Source organism: Odocoileus virginianus, chromosome 16 (genome assembly GCF_023699985.2).
Source record: "Odocoileus virginianus isolate 20LAN1187 ecotype Illinois chromosome 16, Ovbor_1.2, whole genome shotgun sequence".
Taxonomy (NCBI): domain Eukaryota; kingdom Metazoa; phylum Chordata; class Mammalia; order Artiodactyla; family Cervidae; genus Odocoileus; species Odocoileus virginianus.
In genome coordinates, this window is record NC_069689.1 from 21,293,001 (window position 1) to 21,316,197 (window position 23,197).

General features: G+C 37.6%; 1 protein-coding gene across 9 annotated transcripts in view; it reads right to left on the reverse strand.

Annotated features, from left to right (window-relative positions):
• Positions 1-23,197, reverse strand: part of FANCM (FA complementation group M) — a 98,480-nt gene that overhangs the window by 72,580 nt on the left and 2,703 nt on the right. For 8 of the 9 annotated variants that reach the window (XR_011491794.1, XR_011491795.1, XR_011491797.1 and 5 more), the window contains exons 3-10: positions 18,379-18,456; positions 15,314-15,472; positions 11,255-11,386; positions 8,765-8,897; positions 8,195-8,320; positions 7,591-7,677; positions 5,663-5,847; positions 217-423 (exon numbers count right to left, since the gene is read on the reverse strand). Coding sequence is in view for 5 of the 9 variants with exons in the window: in XM_070477986.1 (XP_070334087.1) it covers positions 217-423; positions 5,663-5,847; positions 7,591-7,677; positions 8,195-8,320; positions 8,765-8,897; positions 11,255-11,386; positions 15,314-15,472; positions 18,379-18,456 (1,107 nt within the window). In the remaining 4 variants the exon portion in view is untranslated. The remainder of the gene's footprint in view (positions 1-216; positions 424-5,662; positions 5,848-7,590; positions 7,678-8,194; positions 8,321-8,764; positions 8,898-11,254; positions 11,387-15,313; positions 15,473-18,378; positions 18,457-23,197) is intronic. The other variant, XR_011491796.1, reaches the window with a different exon arrangement.

Consider the following 23,197-nt stretch of genomic DNA (forward strand, 5'->3'; position numbering starts at 1 on the left):
TAAAGTACAAAGATATGGTTCTTTATATGGATAAAAATTATAAAGCTGAGTCTAGTCAAAAAAAGAATAGGTAGTATCTAACACAAAGAGAAACAAAAATCAATCACAATTACCTACAGATTATTTGGACTTTGAATGTGAACAGACTGATTCCTGTCTTTAGACTCCGTTTCTCAAATTTCGACTGTCAGATTACGCTTCCACAAGTCTACTTACACGTTCCTCTCGTCCTTCAGCAAGGATAACAACAATCCTGCCCTGACGTTTGCGGCCAGTTCTACCCATTCTCTGTATAAGACGAATTGGGCTCTTCTGGGCATCAAAACATATTATAAGGTCAACTTCTCCAATATCCAAACCTTCTTCACCCACGCAAGTAGACACCAATGTATTGTAACCACCACTACGAAATTGTTTCACTACCTAAAATTAAAATTTAAAAATAATTAGATGCAACTAGAAGAGAATTGCAGATCAAAGCATACTTTTCCCATTTGCCCCTGCAATCAGATTAAAAATCGGCACCCAAAATACTACCAAATAGGAAAAGAAGCGGCAAAATGGCAATATAAACCAAGAGAGACAATGGTACAGTGCAAAGCACAGTTCCAACTCCTTTAATGATGGTTATGATTCCAAAAGGTTCTTCTAAACATTTACACATGAGTGAGAAAGCACAGATATTATTTTTAACATCACTAAAAAGGGGGTAGAGCATGTAAATGGCCCTAGAGCACTTACTGCTATTTATCATATCCTAGACCTAAATTTATTGTCAGTCAATTTTAGAATAATAGTAAGTTTAATAATTAAACTATGTTTTATTACTTCTAGAATTCATATTTTTAAATAGAAACAGAATCACAGCCATAGAGAATAGCCTGGTGGCTGTCAAGGGGGAGGGGGCTGGAGGAGGGATCAAGTTGGGGGTTGGGGTTATCAGATAAAAATTTCTGTATGTAGAATGGACAAACAAGTTCCCACTGCATAGCCCAGAACTATATTCAATATCCTGTGATAAGCCACAATGGAAGACAATATTTACAAAAATAACGCACGCATATGTGTAACTGAATCACCTTGCTATACAGCAGTAATTCATACAACATTGTATAAATCAACTATACTTTGGCAGCAGAATTTTTAGTTAAAAATACAATTTATATTTTGCTTTTTACACCGCTATTCCAGTGAAGGGTAGCAGAATATGGCAACCCAAATATGACTGTAGGAGTTTAGATCATGCTGCCCCAGCCTATACTGCTTTTGGTATACTGATTACTTTGAGTTAAAGGCACTCAAAACAAAAGCAAGTGCCGTTTCTCTGGCCACTTATCTGCCTAAAACCAGATCCTCCAGAAGGAACTCAACTGTCATAAATCCCTTCCCCAGGAGTTTCATCAACCAGGGAAAACTAACTCAGCAAGAGACTGAAAGTCCACACCATATCCAAATAAACTTCATCACAATCCATCACTCATACTTCCCATCTTTTAAATCCCCATTCATCTTCCCTGAAAATTATTTACTCTCCTTTGTGCATGCCACTCCTCTTTCCCCATAAGATGCTATTTAAATATGAATTCTAAGCCACTTAAGGGAGTTACTAATTTTTCCCTCGGTATTTTCCCACGCATACATGAAGTATACATGTTTGTTTGTTTTTTATTTATATTGCTTTTCGGCTGTGCTCAGGCTTTTCTCTAGATGAGGTGAGCAGGAGCTACCCTCCAGTTGCAGAACTTGGGTTTCTCATTGTGGGAGCTTCTCTTGTTGGGGAGAACAAGCTCTAGGGTGCACGGGCTTCAGTAGTTAGGACTCTCTGACTCTAGAGCACAGACTCAAAAGCTGTGACTCCTGGGCTTAGCTGCACCATGGCATGTGGGGTTTTCCCAGACCAGGGACTGAACCCAAGACTGAATCTTTTGTATTGGCAGGTGGATTCTTTACCACTGAGCCACCAGGAAAGCCCAGTATACATTTGTTAATAAGCTTCAGTTTGTTTTTCTCTTGTAAATCTGTCTTTTATTACAGAGGTCACACCTAAGAACTCAGAAGGGTAGAGCGAAAATTATTTTTTCTTCTCTTCACCAGGATTCCCTGATCAAGTTACGGGAACTACACTAGCATGACAATGAGTTAATGAAAAAGTCAAAGTCAACTCCTTTATCTCAGATCCCACTCTAATTTGTTAGTAAGTCCTGTCAACTTGACGTTCAAAATATATCCATAATCGAATCATTTCTCACAAACTTCCCTGCTTCCACATAGCCCAAGCCATCATTATCTTAGCTTGAGGATTACTGTAATAAGTCTTCCAGCTGGTCTTCCTATTTCCACCCCTAGCCTCTACAGTTTATTCTTAAGACAGCAGCCAGTGTGATTCTTTTAAAATATCAGCCAGGCCATGACCCTCCTCTGCTCTAAATTCTCTAAAGGCTTCTGCTCGTCTCACTCAGAGAAAAAGCCAGTCATTAAAACAGAAATGACCTACAAGATCCTAAAGAATCTGGCCCCCCACTTCCTCTGTGACTTCACCACATGTTTACTTAAACAGACTTTTTTGAGGGGAGTGGAGACTGGTATAAGAAGGATGTAAACAGTAGGAGTCCTCATCTTTTCATGTTAACAGAATCAAGAAGGAATCTTAGAAAATGAATTAGCTATTAAAGACATACCTAATTGTCAGAGACTGCTCACGTGCAGACTTATAGCTAATCTGCAAAACCCTGTACACAGTTTTAAAAAAAAGTAATAGTCTAAAATTTCCCCAAAAACATAGCAGAGCACTCAGAAAACTTATGACCAATATTCAGCGCATACACCTTAAATACCACCATGGTTTCTTTTCTCTGACCACATTTTGAAGATTTTTAAATAAAAGAAAAAAGTGATAACAATCATTATTTGTTTGGAATAAATAACTAAAATGACTTAAATAAATAGTAAACATTCATTGAAGGTTCTGTTGAACAATTTCATTTAATGTTTACAGTAGCTCTATAGAGTGTGTTTACAGATAATGAAAACTGAGGCACAGGAAGTAAAAGTATTTATCAGTGGAAAAGTGAGGACTCCAATCTATATAGTGTGATTCCAGGGCCTTTCTTCTCAAATGTGCTTAAAAAACTTCAAAATCACAAAAAACACTTTTTTTTGGTCTTTCAAAATATGCCTCAGTTCAGTCGATCTGTCGGGTCTGACTCTTTGCAACCCCATAGACTGCAGCATGCCAGGTCTCCCTGTCCCATCACGAACTCCCAGAGTTTACTCAAACTCACGTCCATCGAGTCGGTGATGCCATCCAACCATCTCATTCTCTGTCGTCCCCTTCTCTTCCCTACTTCATCTTTCCCAGCATCAGGTTTTTTCCAGTGAGTCAGTTCTTCACATCAGGTGACCAAAGTATTGGAGTTTCAGCTTCAACATCAGTCCTTCCAATGAACATTCAGGACTGATTTCCTTTAGGATGGACTGGTTGGATCTCCTTGCAGTCCAAGGGACTCTCAAGAGTCTTCTCTGTCACCACAGTTCAACAGCATCAATTCTCTAGTGCTCGGCTTTCTTTATAGTTCAAATCTCACATCCATACATGACTACTGGAAAAACCTTGGCTTTGACTAGATGGACCTTTGTTGGCAAAGTAATGTCTCTGCTTTTTAATATGCTGTCTAAGTTGGTCATAACTTTTCGTCCAAGGAACAAGCATCATCTAATTTCATGGTTGCAGTCACCATCTGCAGTGATTTTTCGAGCCGAAAAAAATAAAGTCTGTCATTGCTTCCACTATTTCCCTATCTATTTGCCATGAAGTGATGGAACCAGGCGCCATGATCTTAGTTTTCTGAATGTTGAGCTGCAAGCCAACTTTTTCACTCTCCTCTTTCACGTTCATCAAGATCAAGAGGCTCCTTAGTTCTTCTTTGCTTTCTGCCATAAGGGTGGTGTCATATGCATATCTGAGGTTAGCGTTTCTCATGATGTACTCGGCATATAAGTTAAATAAGCAGGGTGACAATATACACCCTTGATGTACTCCTTTCTTATTTGGAACCAATCTTTTGTTCCATGGCCAGTTCTTTTTTTTTTTGGCCAGTTCTAATTGTTGCTTCCTGACCTGCATACAGATTTCTCAGGAGATAGGTCAGGTGGTCTGGTATTCCCATCTCTTTAAGAATTTTCCACAGTTTTCAGTGATCCACACAGTCAAAGGCTTAGGTATAGTCAATAACGCAGAAGTAGATGATTTTCTGGAACTCTCTTGCTTTTTTGATAATCCAATGTATGTTGGCTATTTGACCTCTGGTTCCTCTGCCTTTTCTAAATCCAGCTTGAACATCTGAAGTTCACGGTTCACATACTGTTGAAGCCTGGCTTGGAGAACTTTGAGCATTACTTTGCTAGTGTGTAAGATGTCCTTTTCAATATAGGGGACTGGAATGCAAAAGTAGGAAGTCAAAAAACACCTGGAGTAACAGGCAAATTTGGCCTTGGAGTACAGAATGAAGCAGGGCAAAGGCTAATAAAGTTTTGCCAAGAGAATGCACTGGTTGTAGCAAACATCCACTTTCAACAACACATGAGAAGACTCTACACATGGACATCACCAGATGGTCAACACCAAAATCAGACTGATTATATTCTTTGCAGCCAAAGGTGGAGAAGCTCTATACAGTCAGCAAAAACAAGACCGGAAGAAGACTGTGGCTCAGATCATGAACTCCTTATTGCCAAACTCAGACATAAATTGAAGAAAATAGGGAAAACCACTAGACCATTCAGGTATGACCTAAATCAAATTCCTTATGATTATACAGTGAAAGTGACAAATAGATTCAAGGGGTTAGATCTGATAGAGTGCCTGAAGAACTATGGACGGAGGTTCATGATATTTTACAGAAGGCAGGGATCAAGACCATCCCCGAGGAAAAGAAATGCAAAAAGGCAAAGTGGTTGGCTGTGAAAAGAAGAGAAGCGAAAAACAGGAGAAAAGGAAAGATATACCCATTTGAATGCAGAGTTCCAAAGAACAGCAAGGAGAGATAAGAAAGCCTTCCTCAGTGATCAATGCAAAGAAAGAGGAAAACAACAGAATGGGAAAGACTAGAGATCTCTTCAAGAAAATGAGAGATACCAAGGGAATATTTCATGCAAAGATGGGCACAATAAAGGACAGAAATGGTATGGACCTAACAGAAGCAGATGATATTAAGAAGAGGTGGCAAGAATACACAGAAGAACTGTACAAAAAAGATCTTCACGACCCAGATAACCACGATGATATGATCACTCACCTAGAGCCACACATTCTGGCATGTGAAGTCAAGTGGGCCTTAGGAAGCATCACTATGAACAAAGCTAGTGGAGGTGAAGGAATACCAGGTGAGCTATTTCAAATCCTAAAAGATGATGCTGTGAAAGTGCTGCACTCAATATGCCAGCAAATTTTGAAAACTCAGCAGTGGCCACAGGACTGGAAAAGGTCAGTTTTCATTCCAATCCCAAAGAAAGGCAATGCCAAATATGCCTAGATTTATTTATATATTTACTATAAAATTATCGCTATAGCCAACTCAGTATTGAGTTAAAACGAAAAAAAAATGGCATAAGTGCAAAGCTAATCAATTTTATTTTTATATTCATTAACTCAAAAAATAATTACCTCCAGTTGCTCCTTTTGGGTAAAACCCTTCATGCTTTTTCCCGAGGCATGGCCAACAAAAGTCATTACTCTAATAATTGGCTGATGCGGTAAAAGCATTTCCGCAATTTCTTGAACACTATCTCGAAATGAAGAGAAGATCATAACTCTGGTCTCATCACATTTCTTATCAGACGTTTTTCGAGCTGTATAACAAAAAAATATTTTAACTACAGCTTTAAAAAAAAGCATTTAGATAATTCAAAAGGAAACAAACCTGAAACTATATACCAGTGAGTGACAACTGACAGTTCTTTCAAAAAAGTAATTTAAAGCATCTTAAACCTTTGCCAGTTTTCCTTCTACCTTTTCTAGTCATCTTAAACCTGGCTCCTTATCTCTCACTGGCTATGGTAAAATAAAATCCAAAACCAATCAAATAAAAATTACCATTTGATCAGTCCTTCAATTTATGCGTGATGCTTCTTATGCCTCTTTACCTTCTAAACCAGAAGCACAGGTCTGCAGAGTGTCATTCATTCTGTAAAATTTCCCTTTCCTTTCTGCTTCTCTAGGCACTGTCTTAACCCAGGTCATGGTACTCTGTCCCTGAATTATTGATACTTTCAAATTCTCCAAAGAAAACTGCAGAATATACCCTACATGCAGCCACAAAGCTGCTCCCATGGTCTCTGTGATTGGGAGGAGTAGAATGCACGAATAACAACTTGATTTTGAGGCTGGACCACTGAGTCTCTAGGCAATGTGTGACCATGGCGGTGATTTAATCTCTTTCATTTAATCCCTTTAAGCTTTAGTTTTTTAATATCTAAAATGGATTGAGATGATGATGAAATAGTAAATATAAAGTATGCAGACTTGAGTATAGCAACTGGTTAATAATTGCAAGCTGTGGGGGGGGGGCTCTGACAATCCTTCTGAAACATGATTCATATTACATTAATCATGTGTGTGCCAGGGACTCCACTATGCATTTTATATATTAACTCATTCAATCTTCATAACAATCATATGAATTAAATGACTTAATACACATAAAGCTAATATCTGATATCTAAGGAAAAAGAAGCAGGTGCAGTTGTAAGGAAAATTATTTCAGCTAAATTCCAGAAACAGTGACAGCCTTTATTTTTTCGGGCACCAAAATCACTGCAGATGGTGACTGTAGCCACGAAATTAAAAGACGCTTGCGCCTTGGAAGAAAAGTTATGACCAACCTAAACAGCATATTAAAAAGCAGAGACATTATTTTGCCAACAAAGGTCTATTTAGTGAAAGATATGGTTTTTCCAGTAGTCATGTATGGATGTGAGAGTTGGGCCATAAAGATAGCCGAGCACTGAAGAATTGATGCTTTTGAACTGTGGTGATGGAGAAGACTCTTGAGAGTCCCTTGGACTGCAAGGAGATCCAACCAGTCCATCCTAAAGGAAATCAGTCCTGAATATTCACTGGAAGGACTGATGTTGAAGATGAAACTCCAATTCTTTGGCCACCTGATGAGAAGAGCTGACTTATTTGAAAAGACCCTGATGCTGGGAAAGATTGAAGGCGGGAGAAGGGGATGACTGCAGATGAGATGGTTGGATGGCATGGAGGCCTGGCGTGCTGAAGTCCATGGGACTGCTAAGAGTCAGACATGACTGAGCAACTGAACTGAACTGAATATTATATATTGTTTTTAATATCTGCTTCCCTTACACTGTCTTAGGCTGACTTTTCTTTTTCATATAACACCCTATTGTTAACATATCTACAATCTCCCTGGTCTGTATGCTGCCAAAATTTCTAATTTTTGTTTTACGTTCATAATCCAGAATAATTAAAAGCTCATCTTCTCCATAAGAAATGTTAGCAAAAATGAACGAATCAGAGTTTTAGCTTTTTCATAACTTTGCCTTGCCTTGAGGATATTAAATACCACCTACCATTCCATGACTTGAAGTGTTCAACTACAACTTCTTCTAATTTCTTTAATTTTGGATGACTATAGCAGAACTTTTTATCTTTACCTCCTGGGAAAAAAAACAAACAAAAATCTTTTCTGTATTTCTTTCATATTCTGTTACATTCATGTATTTTAATTAGCCTTTTCAAAATGGATTTGTTAAAACTCATTTTAAAAAATTTATTTAAACAGTAACTGGCACCTGGGTAGCACACAAACCTTACTGTAAAATAAACTTTGAACTGTTATGAAAATCTCATTCTGAGAAATAATCCAAATAGGAATAAGCAGCAAAGTAGAAGGAAAAGCTCACATTTATTTAAGCTACAATCAGTATTTGGTAGTTCTGAGAATTTTCACTACTAGTAACAACTTCTCCTAACTTCATTATATGTTTAACTTTCATGAACTGCTTGAATATATATGTATCCTAAGTTGAAAAATAAAGTCTTTTACGTTTAACAGGTCTATTGTTTCAAGAAATGTAAGTAGGTATAAATAGACATGTAGATCAATGGAGCTTAATGTTAAAATTAACCTTGAAAAAGAAGAAACAATATAAAATTTTAAAAGAAAAAACAGACCTTTCTGGATAACAGAAACACCATTTGTTGAAGTACTACGTGTACGTGCAAACATGCTCTCTAGATGACCATAAAGTTTCATGAAGTCCTCATTTCGGCTAAGTTCATTTTTCGCCCGAGTCATTCCTTCAGAAATTAAGAAAATATTTTCCCATTAAATTTAATAGCAAACTAATCAAATGCATTATTTATTTAAAAGAAATTAGAATTCAGCAATGAATGCAAGTTTTTCAAATTTAAAAATGAAAACCAGCAACTTTTTCCATTTCCACATTTACATTTGTATTAATGAATGGCTTCCTTTTTTTCCAGCAATATATCAAAAGTCAAACATGGTTTGGGATGTTTTTTAATCTTAGACTTCCCAGTTTCCAGAACTGTCAGAAATACATGTCCATTGTTTATGCAAAATAAAACGAAGAAAAAAATAAGAAGAAAAAAATCTGTTATATAACTATTTCATTGTTTTTTAAAATAAAGCCCCTTAAGTAATCCAAACTGTTCAATATACATATCATTAACCAAAATAATATATGTCATCACTTCTTTAAATAATTCCATATAATTTACCTTTAGTTCCATCCATAATTCCACAGAGGAAGAAATATAATGATCTCATTCCCATTTGCTGCAATAATTCATAACCATGATATAAACTAATACAAATAGCAAACTCTCCCTCGATTATGCCTTGCTGCAATCCCTAAAAAACAAAAAACAAAAAACAAAAACCCATGTATCAAATTTGTCCAGAGAAACAAATGAAGATACATGCAGCATGCAGAACTTACTGGTTCTACTGAATGTCCTGTGATGTTGCTAAAGAAAGGTGTCAGTATATTTTCTATATAATATCTGCCCCTTCACTTAATTCAACAGGAAACTTACATTTTTAAAGAGAATAACTGAAGGGGTGAATATTTATCATATGCCGCTTTTCTTTACAGGAACATTACTAGCAGTATATAAATTCATTTGGTCTTTCAAAACAATTTAATAAGCATCTACTATTTGCTAAGCACTGAGACAGACATTTGGGATACAAGGGAAAATAAAACAGATATGGGCCTATCCATATGGTTTCTGACTTCAGGACACATATTTAATCAAATTCTTTAACACTAACATTTAAAACCAAGTACACGTGCCACAGTAACATCTGACACTGAGCATCAGACAGTGTTACAAGAACGCTACTTATACAAACTTGGCAATCTTGATACCTAGCCTCGAGGAAGGTACCACTGCCACGCCCGTTTAGAGACGCAGAAGCTCCTACAGGTAGTAGAGCCACTATTTGTACCCAGGAACTCTGGCCCAGTATCGCTGTGCTTCTATCCACTGCTCTCAAGGAAAAGTGAAGTTTGTATTCTTTTTGTGGGAGCATAGGTGGGTATATCTATATGATAAGAAACCTTTAAAGACCACTGAGAATGTATTTTAGTTATTTTCCTTTATTAGAGATGAGGAATATTATTCAATATCTTACATTTTTACTAGCAATTAACACCAGTTACACTCATTTTAAATGTTTTTTGGATAGTGATAAATGTTCTAAAATGGCACCCTAATTACCTAAAAGGATAAAACAATATCATCAGTGGATCAAGTTCAACAGGTTTAGATTTATGATTTAAAATTTCAATGAAATTTTAACTTCTAGAATAAACTTTAAACACTTTATTAAACTTTAAAATGGTGGTGGTTTAGTCACTAAGTCGTGTCCGACTCTTGTGACCCCAAGGACTGTAGCCCACCAGGCTCCCCTGTCCATGGGATTTTCCAGGCAAGAATACCAGAATGGACTGCCATTTCCTCTCCAGGGGATCTTCCTGACTTAGGAATTGAACCCAGGTCTCCTGCATTGCAGGCAGATTCTTTACTGACTGAGCTATGATTGCAGTGTATTATTTTAAACTCTTTAAAAAGTAAAAGTTTAAGATAATACACTGCAATTGCACAGAAGACTTCCTTTGTGGTTCCCCAGATACTAGAGAATAAAGTCCTTATTTCTAGTGTAACATTTAAAGCTACTCCCAGGCAGTCACAAACTAGAGTGACTAACATGTCTGACTTCCTCAGTCCTTCACCTCAGTCCAATCAGCCTGCTCGCTGTCTCCCTCATCCCTTTACTCAATTGCCTTGTTCTTCTGCAGATGCATTCTCTCAGTTCCAAGAATGACTCAGTGCCTTTTTGTGCTTGTGAGTGTCTCTTCTGATTTTGGACCTAACTTGATGGCTCTGTTCCCTATCCATCTATTTTTTTTCCCAAAGAAGATTAAAAACATGAAGGTTACTACAATGCATACTCTGACCTCAGTAAGGAGAATTAAGACTAAATGCCAGAGGTCTAAGAGTCAGTTAAGATCTACCTTCTTATGACCCTTCTTTGACTTTGCAGAACAGACGTGAACTGAAAGATCAATTTTAAAACTTACAAGATAGGGACTTCCTTAGTGGTCCAGTGGTTTGGAGTCCTTCTTGGAATGCAGAAGTAGTGGGTTTGCTCCCAGGTCAGGGAGATAGAATCTCACAAGATGTGGGGCAACTAGGCCCATGGCCACAACTACTGAGCCCACGAGCTCTGCATACCGCATGCCACAACTAAGACCTGACACAGCCAAATAGGTAAATAAACTTTAAAAAATGTTAAAAGGTTAATTTGTCTTAATTCACATTATCAAACTGTTCCTGCTAGATTTTTTTGGTGCTTTATAAACTGTATAAATATTGGGGCTTCCATTGTGGCTCAGCTGGCAAAGAATCCGCCTGCAATGAGGAAGACCTGGGTTTGACCCCTGAGTTGGGAAGATCACCAGAAGAAGGGAAAGGCTACCTACACCATTATTCTGGTCTGGAGAATTCCATGGACTGTATAGTCCAAGGGGTTGCAAAGAGTCAGACATGACTGAGCGACTTTCACTTCACTGTAAACTATATAAATCATACCTGAATTCTTGATGAGCTAATATACATCAAAAACTAATCATTATTTATATTTCATCCTTGCTTTGAGTAAGAACTTAAGTCTATCATGAAAATTTATTTTAAAATACCTACCACAATATTTGGAGATGGGTTTTTCCTAAATTGATCTCTTGCAAGAATTATCTGGTATTTTGTTAGATTGGGAATATCTTTTCTCATCAAAACATTCCTCTGAATCAAAGAACTGGCAAATGCTTCCAAAATCTGCAAGTTTCAAAGAAATTTAGTTTTTGTTTTAAAATCCTTTTTCAAATACAATCATTTCCTCACATAGTAAAATAGTTATATATATTAAATTATATACTAGTCTTAAAATGCAAACTTCAAGTAAACACAGAAGAGATGATAAAATTTTAAAATACTTGACATTTATCCCCAGATAATATCCATATGAGAGTCAGCAGAATCAATTATTAGATTCAATTATAATTTAAGAACACTTGTGTTTAGCTGTTTTATTTCTTAACTCTCCTCCCCTTTCCCTAACCTAAGCACAATGAAAGGAGGGCCTTGATTTTTTTATTCTGTCGCATCGTCAGTGCCCAGAACAAGTCTGATAAATATCTGCGGAGTGATGACAGTCAAAGTGGCCTTGAATACCTTTAATTTCATTCACTGATTTCATTCTTTCAAAAATATTCATTAAGCATATACTAGATGCTAGGGATACTGTGGCTGAGACAAATGAATTGCTGCTTTCATAAAGTTTACATTCAATAGAGGGAAGAAAGGAATAAAGAAATAAAGTAGTAGAGAATTTCAATTATGACAAATGTATTCAAGAACTTAAAACATAGCAATACTGTAGGAGGGGAAGGGGGTTACTATTATTTAAGGTGGACAAAGATGGTTTCTTTCTATTTTTCTGCGGGAGGGTTGAGAACAGCAGTGAGGAGGACAGGGCAACCCACTCCAGTATGCCTGCCTGGAGAGTCTCACGGACAGAGAAGCCTGGTGGGCTACAGTCCATGGGGTCGCAAAGTGTCGGACACAACTGAAGCGGCTTAGCACTGGGAGCAGCAGCAACCATGCTGCCATGATCCCCTGCCTCATCCCTGTGTCTGGCCCCAGGATGGAAAGGATTGGGTCCTTGGATTTTGACCTGGCCCAGTACCCTTCCTCTTCTGGGCAGCCCTTCCCCATGAAAGCCCCTGGCTGGGGGTGGACACCTCTGGGCCAGGGCTGCTTCTGGTTCTGAGCTGCAGGGAAGGTGGTGACCTGGGCTGGTCAAGGGACAGAGCTTGCTGCTGCATGGGTTAACAGCAGTGGTGCTCTCAGGGGAGAGCTGGGCATCCAGGCTCCCACAGCCCGCCATGTGTTCACGCCACCAAAGATAGTTTCTTTTAAGAGGTAATACTTGACAGCAGAATGATAAGTAGGTCTAGCACAAGAAGTTCTAAAGACACAGCAATCTAGGCAGAGGAAACAGCAGATAAAAGGTCCTGAGCTTGATTTCACAGTGAAGGTAAAAAGGGCTCTCCAGATGAAGACGGACTATAGCAATATGCAATTAACCATTCAAATTTGTACCTATGTTTTATTTCCTAAAATACAACTATTTTAGGACATTTCAATCTCTCCTCTCTTCCAGCTTTGCTGATCATACCTGTTGCCTAAAGAAGCAATCTTAAAAAAATCAATGAAGTTAAATTACACGTGATTGTACAAATTACAATTTTATATTCTTAAAAATGGAATGATTTAATCATAACCAAATGTATTAGTGTTTATGAGATGATGATCAAAAAGACTCTGCCATATCTTAAATTATTAACACTTAGAAGTTTGTTACAAGTAATTTAGAAACAAAAATCAAACCATATTTTTATAAAATTTCTCTTTAAGACGTATTAAAGGTTAAATGATAGAAGAACATTTTGTTTACTTATTCCTGAATAACAAACTAATTCAAAACACCATAGATTAAAACAACCATTTTATTTGTTCTTGATGGTTTTTCTGCAGGAAAGAATTCAAGCGGGTCACAGAGAGGGCCTAGAAGGGATGAAACACAGTAACAACAAGCATATCTAGTTCCCACGTCTTGGTCTTTAAACACAACTCTTTCATAAAAGGTACAAGGATTCCTTGGAGAAATGGCTGATTCCACAGCTGGGACAGAACAACGACTAAATGACTATAAAATATCTTGTAATGCCAGAAAGTGAGGAAGTAGGTCTCCCCTGTATGGGAGGAAACAGCAAGCAACCCACTCCAGTATTCTTACCTGGAGAATCCCAAGGATAGAGGAGCCTGGCGGGTTACAGCCCACGGGGTCGCAAAGTCGGACAAGACTGAGCAACTACACAGCAACAGGCCTCCCCTGATGGCCCCTTGCAAAAAAGCGTATGTCTAAAGGGCACGGGAGCCGTCTTAAAAGAGCTCCTAAAGACCACAGCTGGAACAATCTGAGCAATAAAATTAATAATCATAGTACAGCACTTAACCCACAAGAGAAAATAATTACCCATTAGTAAAAAAATTATCCACATTAATATAAAGAATTGAAAAAATAAACGGGAAAAGAAACAGCTCTTCATTATACAGGCATTCAAATTAACAAATGCCAAAAAAAAAAAAAAAATGAGGGAAACAAGAAACAATGATTAGGCAAATACACAAGTAACTGTTGGAGGCAAGAACTATCACTATATTTTAAAGTTAGTGAACAAAATATTTTGAGAAACAAGATATATTTGCATAGTCTCAAAGTATCTCCCCACTGGAACTCTCCACACTATTTTTGCAAATTCCCTTAAAGTCTAAAATTATTGCAAAACAAAATATTAAAAATCAAAAAGGAATCTGTCAGGGCACTGCAGCGACAGTTTGTCTCTGCTTCTGATGTCTGGAGCCTCAGACGGCTTGGGGCCAGCTGAAACAGGTCAGCTGGGACCACATGTCTGCACTCTCACTTCGAGCTATCTACTGGCTTCTCCTTTCTTTTGAGGCTCACCACGGCTCAGGGTTCATCCCATTCTATTGGTCAAAGTCAGCAGAGGGCTGGCCTAGATTCTAGGGAAAGAGAAATGTACCTTGCCCCTCAACGGAAAGAAATCTGTAGCCATCTTTAATCCACAGCAATAAGGATATGAAAACAAGGTATTCTCCCAGCATGACAGCAATCATGAACCTTAGAAAACTGTTATCCCAAATTTCTCCCATTGAAAGTGTTAACTGTCCAAGCAGTTTCTCTTACAGCTCCAGTACTGACACTTGCACCAGATAATTATTTGTTATTGGGGGCTTCCTGTCCACTGTGGGATGTCAATAGCATTCCTGGCCTCTGTACACTGGATGCCAGTAGCAAGTCTACATCCCACTCCCCCTCGTTAGTAGAACAACCAAAAATGTGTCAAGACATTGCTAAATGCCGCCAAGTAGGTAAGATAGTTGAGAAACACTGCTATGCAGGGACCAGGGACTGAAAGATATTTCCTTACAAAGAAACTTCTAACTGAATCTGGATACATGTTTTGAGTGTGTTCACTATGTGAAGATTCACTGAGCTGCACACTTACATTTTGTGTACTCTGCTGTCCACAGATTTGGTGGGGGAGGGTTAAACATCAATTAAAAGGCTTATTTAAGAAATATAAACTATAAGCCTATTATTGGCTTTAGAAACGGTCCATCATTAAATATTTCCTCTTTAACTCACAGTCTGCCAGCACAAATAGAACATGGTGCTCATGCTAGAAATCTTAATTTCAAAGAATTTTTCAACATATTAATTACATAAAATGACTATATACTTTCACAGTCAGATTTTATTAACAAAAATAATTACATTATCAGCTCATTTATTAAAACCCCGGAGCTTCGCTGTGACTCGGTGGTATAGACTCCGCCCGCCAGCACAGGGACACAGGCTCCATCCCTGGTCCGGGAAGCCTCTCGTGCCACGGAGCCACTGAGCCCCACGTGCCACAACCGCTGGGTCTGTGCGCCAGAGCCCAGAAGCCACAACCGCTGGGCCCGTGCGCTGCAACCAGCAGCCACCACGATGAGAGCAGCCCCCGCTCGCTGCAGCTAGAGAAAAGCCCAAGCCGACAGGAACATCCAGCACCGCCAAAATAATAAGTAATTAAAAAAACAAACAAACCCTGAATTACGATAAAAATGGCTTACCTGTATATACGCCTTTTGGATAGCTGCAAGCTCTTCACCAAGGGGAACAACAAGCTTTTCAACTCGTCTTTCATGAGAGTATGGCAAAATATCTGGTGAGTCCTCAGAACGAAGCTCTACTTGCCCAATGAGTAGGTTCGTAATAACCTGCTGCACAGCCTACAGGAAATCAATTAAGTACAATTATGTATTATATTACTTGTTAAATGTTTTAGTTTGTCACTAACAAAAATAAGATAGCAGTAAATTTCTGAAAAAGATCTTCAAATATTTTTAAAACTATAAAGTATAGCACATCAGAAGTGGAGCAACAGAGGAAAAAGGCTTTTATAACCTCTTTCTTGCATGTTGCCCTTCAAGCCAAGCATCCAAGATATAAGATATTAGTCAATGTTCAGCAAGCTCCTCAATATATCTTTGTGTTTTCCTATCAATAAAGAGTCAGACAAAAGAGAAATTTTAGATTAGCAAACCAAATCCTCAAAATATATCAGTCAGTTTTAGAGCCGGAACTAAATAAAACCCAGACTTCCTGATTCCTTAGCAAATACTTTTTTCCACTGATTTTTAATGGGGAAAACAGAGAAGTCCCTTTAGTATTAAAGCATACAACTGTATCTCAAGAATACTTTACTAATTGACTTGCTAAGAAACTGAGGGAACAGGTCCTACACTGAATCAATTATTAATAAATGAGTGGAGGGAAGTCTCTGGCAACCCAGCGGTTAAGTCTCGGGGAACTAAGATCTCACAAGCTGCATGGTGTGGCCAATAAAAATATTTTAAATAAGTGAATGAAATATTTGCCATTTAAATATATATATATATATGTGTCGATCCATTTCTGAAGCTAAATTTCATTCAACCAAAGCTTATAAAGAAACTTAATTGTAAAAATAGAGAATATGAAAAAAAACAAAAATCCTGTTGGTATAATTCCTGTTGGTCTAATAGACCACAGTACTCCTGAGTATAATGAAAAGAATGGAAGGGAGAGGTAGATGGATGGATAGATGGTAGGAGGGAGAATCAATCCTGAAAGTATCTAGAAATTAAGAACTCTTTTTTTTTTTTAAAACTAGAAAAACCTCATGGGCTTTCAGACAAAAAGTACTCTAGGGCAAGAATCACATCTTTTGTATTCCCAACACCTAGTATAATGCCTAATATAGTAGTAGAGTATAGTCACTTAAGGTTCACACACATTCAGTATCTAGGGTAAATGTATGACCATTTTATAAAATTGAGTAATACTTTAGTACTTTTAATCACTGAACAAATATTTGAGTAACTCCCACATGCTAGATATTGAATTGGTGAGAGGTATCAAGACATACATTATCCCTACTTTCATGTAGCTACTAATTCAGCAGGAGCTACTAATTCAGCAGGAGCTAAAAAGACAGGAGTGAATAAGCAAAAGAATAACAGACTGTGATAGATATTAAGAAGAAAATCACAAGATAGGAAGAGTTGACTTTCGATAGCTTAAGAGTGAGTTTTTCTGAAGAGGTGATAATTAAGAGGAGACTTAAAAGATGACTAAAAACCATCAAGCATGTTTTAAATAAGGGTGGCAGGAAACAAAAGAACAGAAATTTCTAAAAATAATCGAGGTTGTAGACAGAAGGAAAAAAGTCTTAACGGCTTGGCAGAACTGAAAGCTATCTTTGAAGTTATCCAAAACCCAACACAAAAGACCATTCAGAACTACTAAATTAGAGTGACATTGGACACAGCTCAATATCTGTATTTTTACCATCCTCCAATAAAGGAAACCCAAGCTCCCTGGAGAAATGGTTCATTCCACAGAGGGAACAGGAAAAATACTAAATGAGCATAAAATATCCTGTGATTCCAGTAGGTTAGGAAGTATTCAAAACAAACAAACAAGCAAAAGAGTGCTTTCTAAAGGCACAGGAGCCATCTTCAAGGAACTCCCAGTAGCCAAACCTGAAACAATGTGAACAAAAAATTATTAGTGATGGTACTTGATTGTAGCTCATTTTATATATATATATATATATGTATGTATCTCATTAATCCCTATTGATGTAAAGAACTGAAATAAAAATAAATAAGAAGACAGCTCTTCACTACAGAAGAATTCAAAATTTAAAAATGTAGAAGAAATGTAAAAAAAAAGAAAAAAAGGAAATAATGATTAGGCAAACAGCACAGAAAATAATTGTTACAAGCAAGAACCATCACTGGGTGCTAAAATATCTCCCCTACAACAGATTTAATTACAAAGGGAAAATCAGGAGTTTTACAATGTAGAAACCAGAAAGGCATCATCTTAACCAAGTCAAGATTAACAGCACCAGTAAAAACACAAATTATCATGTATTCTATGATGCAATGCTCTAAGAAAAGTACAGCATCACTTTTGGGGTATTCCTGTCAAAAATGCACATAGTTTCACTCCAGTCATCTCTGAGCCAACAGGGAAGCCCTAAGAAAACGTCAGACAACTGCAAATAAGGGATATTCTACAAAACAACTGACACCTACCCTTCAAAAGCGTCAGGGTCACAGAAGACAAGGAAAGAACGAGGAACTGGCACAGCTGGGAAGGAACTGAGGGGACAAGATAACTAAAGGCAGTGTGGGATAATGGACTGGACCCAGGAGCAGAAAAGGACACTGGTGGGAAAACTGGCAATATTCAAATAAGGGCGGCAGATCAGTTACTAGTATTGTACCAATATTAATTTCCTGGTTTTGATCATTTGACTACAATTATGTAAAATGATAACATTAGGGGAAGCTGAATGAATGATATACAGAGATTTTAATTTTTGCATATTTTCTGGAAGTCTAAAGTCATTTCAAGACAAAATTTGAAAAGAACTGAAAACACTAACAATTTAAGTGTCAAGTGATTCTTTGGCATGCTGAAGTCTGAAAACTACTAACGCAATTTCCTGCAACCATAGAAGAAAAGGAAGGCATCTTATAAGAAATGTTGTACTCCTGATGTTAAACTAAATACTAGAATGGGAAACTGATTTGGTTGCATACAAAAGTTCTTATTTTCTTAAATGGTAATAAATTTTACTTACTTTTATATCACTACCTGGTGTGGCACTAAGAGCCAAGATTCTAAAGTGATTCGTATATTTGACTAGTTCTCTTACAACCTTAAAAAAAAGAAAAAGAAAAAACCAATTTTTTAATTTCATCTATCCAACACAAAAGTAAAAATAATTCTGTTAAACAAGCTATTATATATGGTCCATTATCATTGTTCCTTATTTAGAGTATTGATGGGCTATCAGAAAGAACCATCATTAGTTATGTTGTCTGAAGAGCAAATGATTTAGGTTTATACTCTATACCAACGAGAAACACTTTAGGGTTTCTTCTAAACTATTCAGTGTATTTTTGCATATAAAGCTATAACATCAAGGCCTATACTGAGGCAAATCAAAATATGCAGAGGGATAATTCAAGAGCAAATGGTAGAAAAAGATTAAGTCTATTGTCCATTGCTCAGGTCACAGTCTAATCTTACAGCCATATCCATATGTACATCTGCCAGATTAAGATAAATCATAACATAAAAATAGAAAAAAATTAAATACCAACATGGAATTAGATTTGAAGTCAAAAAAGCTTTGTTTAGGAAAAATTTTAAAGGAGCTAGATTTCAGGTGGAAGGCTCACAGTCTTTAAATTAAGTTTATTCCTAAAAGAATAATGTTAATTTGGGATAATTCTTAAAATCTAAATCCCCTTTTAAATCCTAAAACATTTCTTCAGTGGCACCAAAGCATCATTCTAGGCTTTTTTTTTTTAAATGTTTTTTTTTTTCATTCTAGGCTTCGCATTTAGAATTCAACACCCACTTCTGCTGTAATTTGCCAGATTCCCATACGCCCCAATACAGAATCAAAGGACCCTAAGTAAACTGAGGTGCAGAACAGCTTTTAGTATCCATAGTTTCACATTAGCTGGAGGAAACTAAAAGCAGATTATTATTTTTTAATTGAAGTATAGTTTACAATACTGTCTTAGTATCAGGTGTGGAGCATAGTGAGTTGGTATTTTTGCATATTATACTTCATTATAAATTATTATAGGATAATGGGCATAATTCCCTGTGCTCTGCAGTAGACCCTTACTGCTTATCTATTTTACATATAGTAGATTGATTCTGTTAATCCCATACTACCCTTAATTTGTCCCTCCCCCTTCCCCTCGCCCCTTTGGTAACTAAGTTTGTTTTCTATGTCTATAAGTCTGTTTCTATAACTAATATCATACAGTATTTGTCTCTGACTTATTTCACTGAGTGCCAAAAGTATTTCACTCTTTTTATGGCTCAGTAATATTGCATTGTGTGTGTGTGTGTGTGTATGTGGTTTAGTTACTAAGTTACTTTCAACTCTTGCAACCTCATGGACAGTAGCCTGCCAGAATCCTCTGTCCATAGGATTCTCCAGGTGTGGGTTGCCATTTTCTTCTCCAGGGGATCTTTCTAACCAAGGGATCAAACCTGAGCCTCCTGCATTGCAGGAGGATTCTTTACCAGTTGAGGCACCAAGTGTGTGTGTATATGTATGTATGTATAGGTGTGTGTATAGCACACATTTGGCATACAGACATGACAAATCTTCTTAACCCAAGCATCAGTCCATGAACATTTGGGTTACTTCCATGTCTTACTATTGTAAATAGTGCTAAAACCAGGTTATCTTAACACTGCTCTAATTTTTACCCATGTTAATGATGAAATCAATGAAATGCAAATTGAATATTGATTAACACTCAAAAAATAAAAAATATGATACAGAATAGATATCAAAGATAAAACATTATAGGAAATCTCCTGGTGGTCTGGTGGCTAGGGCTCTGCACTTTTGCTGCCAAGGGCCAAAAAAAAAATAATAATAATAATAATACTTAAGGGAGGAGACTTAAAAACAATTGTCCTAATTAACTGATAAAAGATAAAATCCCAGATATATATATATATATATATTTTTTTTTTAAATCCAAGATATATTATTTTCTTTCCAGGAGGGATTCTCAAACATTTTGTAGAAGTCGTTTTGTGTTTGTAATCCAGGAAGCTACCTTCTTGAACAAGCTGTGTGCCTGTTGGAAACTATCTGGAATATTCAACGCAGTATAAACTCTCATTGCTTGGGACTTCCCTAGAGGTCCAGCAGTTAAGACTTTGCCTTCCAATGCAGGGGGTACAGGTTCACTCCCTGGTCAGGGAGCTAAGACTCCACATGTCTCTCAGCCAAAAAAACCAAAAAACATAAAACAGAAATAATACTGTAAAAAATTCAATACTGAAAAAACATAAAACATAAGAAATACTGAAACAAATTCAACAAAGTGTTTAAAAATGGTCCACATTAAAAAAAAAAATCTTCAAAGAACTTGCAATGCTATTTAGATATTAAAGAAGTCAGTCATGTCTCACTGTACTCAATAAAAGCCTAGGCCTCGTAGTTAAGAAAAAAAAAAATCACCCTAATACCAAGAAATTTTTTGAAAATAAATTTTCTAATGGGAGTTCTCTGATTGCCTAATGGTTAGGATTCCAGGCTTTCACTGCCATGGCCCAAGTTCAATCACTGGTCAGGGAACTGAGATCCTGCAAAGCATGCAGTGTGACTAAAATACGTAAATTTTTTTTTTAAGTTGCTATATATAAGCCTTGGCTACGCAGGTGGCTCAGTGGTAAAGAATCTGCCTGCAAATGCAGGACATGCAAGTGACTTGGGTTCGATCCCTGGGTCATGAAGATCCCCTGGAGGAGGAAATGGCAACCCACTCCAGTATTCTTGCCTGGGAGAATCCCATGGACAGAGGAGCCTGGTGGGCTACAGTCTGTGGGGTTGCAAAGAATTGGACACAACTGAGAGACTGAGCATAAATATGAGCTAAATGTACAAATGAATTCCATACAGTTAGAATAAAATTTTATAAATGCCCCTCCCCAAGCAGAAACTTTTAACACATTGGGTATTAATTTAACTTGGAAAGACATGAATGGAAAAATGTATCCATTTCCTGGCTGACATCAACTCTAACATGACAATTCTCAAGAAGAAAATACAGATATATAATACTCAAAGTTCCCCCAAAAACTGCTTTACAAAATCACAAACTGTCAGTAAAATTCATCTCTCCGCACTAAGTAAAATCAACTTTCTCTCTATGCTGACTCGACTCCCTCTCCCTAGTATCACCAGCTATTACTATTTTAATTACCTATCACCTGTATGTTGATGGTTTCCAAATCTGTATCTCTACCTCAGAACTTTCCATTGAGATCTGTACTTCTGTCACCCACTCCTTACTGAATATCTATTCCTAAATTCCTCACACACACCTCAAATCCAACAATCTAAAACTGCACTCACTCCTTCCACAGTACCTCAGATGTTCTCTGCTTCCAGAACTCCATTTGACTAACTGCATCACCCTCCTGACAATCTTCCAAGTTCGAAGCCTGGGAGTCATCTTAAATTCCCCTGATCCCTCACTGTACTCCCTGCCTTTACTCTTCTCTCCTCTAATCTCTTTTAAAACTGAAGTATCACCCCAGTTCAGTCGCTCAGTTGTGTCCAACTCTTTGTGACCCCATGGACTGCAGCACACCAGGCTCCCCTATCCATCACCAACTTCCGGAGCCTGCTCAAACTCATGTCCATTGAGTCGGTGATACCATCCAACCATCTCATCCTCGGTCATCCCCTTTTCCTCCCCCCTTCAATCTTTCCCAGCATCAGGGTCTTCTCCAAGGAGACAGTTCTTTACATCAGGTGGCCAACAGTATTGGAACATCAGCTTCAGCATCAGTCCTTCCAATGAATATTCAGGACTGATTTCCTTTAGGATGGACTGGTTGGATCTTGCAGTCCAAGGGACTCTCAAGAGTCTTCTCCAACACCACAGTTCAAAAGAATCAATTCTTGGGCACTCAGAATTCTTTATGGTCCAACTCTCACATCCATACATGACTACTGGACAAACCATAGCTTTGACTAGACAGACTTTTGCTGGCAAAGGAATGTCTCTGTTTTTTAATATACCGTCTAGGTTGGTCATAGCTTTTCTTCCAAGGAGCAAGCATCTTTTAACTTCATGGTTGCAGTCACCATCTGCAGTGATTTTAGAGCCCAAGAAAATAAAGTCTGTCACTGTTTCGATTGTTTCCCCACCTATTTGCCATAAAGTGATGGCACTGGATGCTATGATCTTTGTTTTTTGAATGTTGAGTTCTAGGCCAACTTTTTCACTTTCCTCTTTCACTTTCAACAAGAGTCCCTTTAGTTCCTCTTCGTTTTCTGCCATAAGTGTTGTGTCATTTGCATATCTGAGGTTATTGATATTTCTCCTGGCAATCTTGAGTCCAGCTTGTGCTTCTTCCAGCCCAGCGTTTCTCATGATGTATTCTGCATATAAGTTAAATAAGCAGGGTGACAATATACAGCCTTGACGTACTCCTTTCCCAATCGGGAACCAGTTTGTTGTTTCATGTCCGGTTCTAACTGTTGCTTCTTGACCTGCATACAGATTTCTCAGGAGGCAGGTAAGGAGGTCTGGTGTTCCCATCTCTTGAAGAATTTTCCACACAGTTTGCTGTGATCCACACAGTCAAAGGCTTTGGCATAGTCAATAAAGCAGAGGTAGATAAAAAAGAGGCAGTCAAAAAAGCAACTCTTTTGCTTTTTCTATGATCCAACAGATGATGGCAATTTGATCTCTGGTTCCTCTGCCTTTTCTATATCCAGCTTGAACAACTGGAAGTTCTTGGTTCATGTACTATTGAAGCCTAGCTTGGAGAATTTTGAGCATTACTTTGCTAGTGTGTGAGATGAGTACAATTGTGTGGTAGTTTGAACATTCCTTGGCATT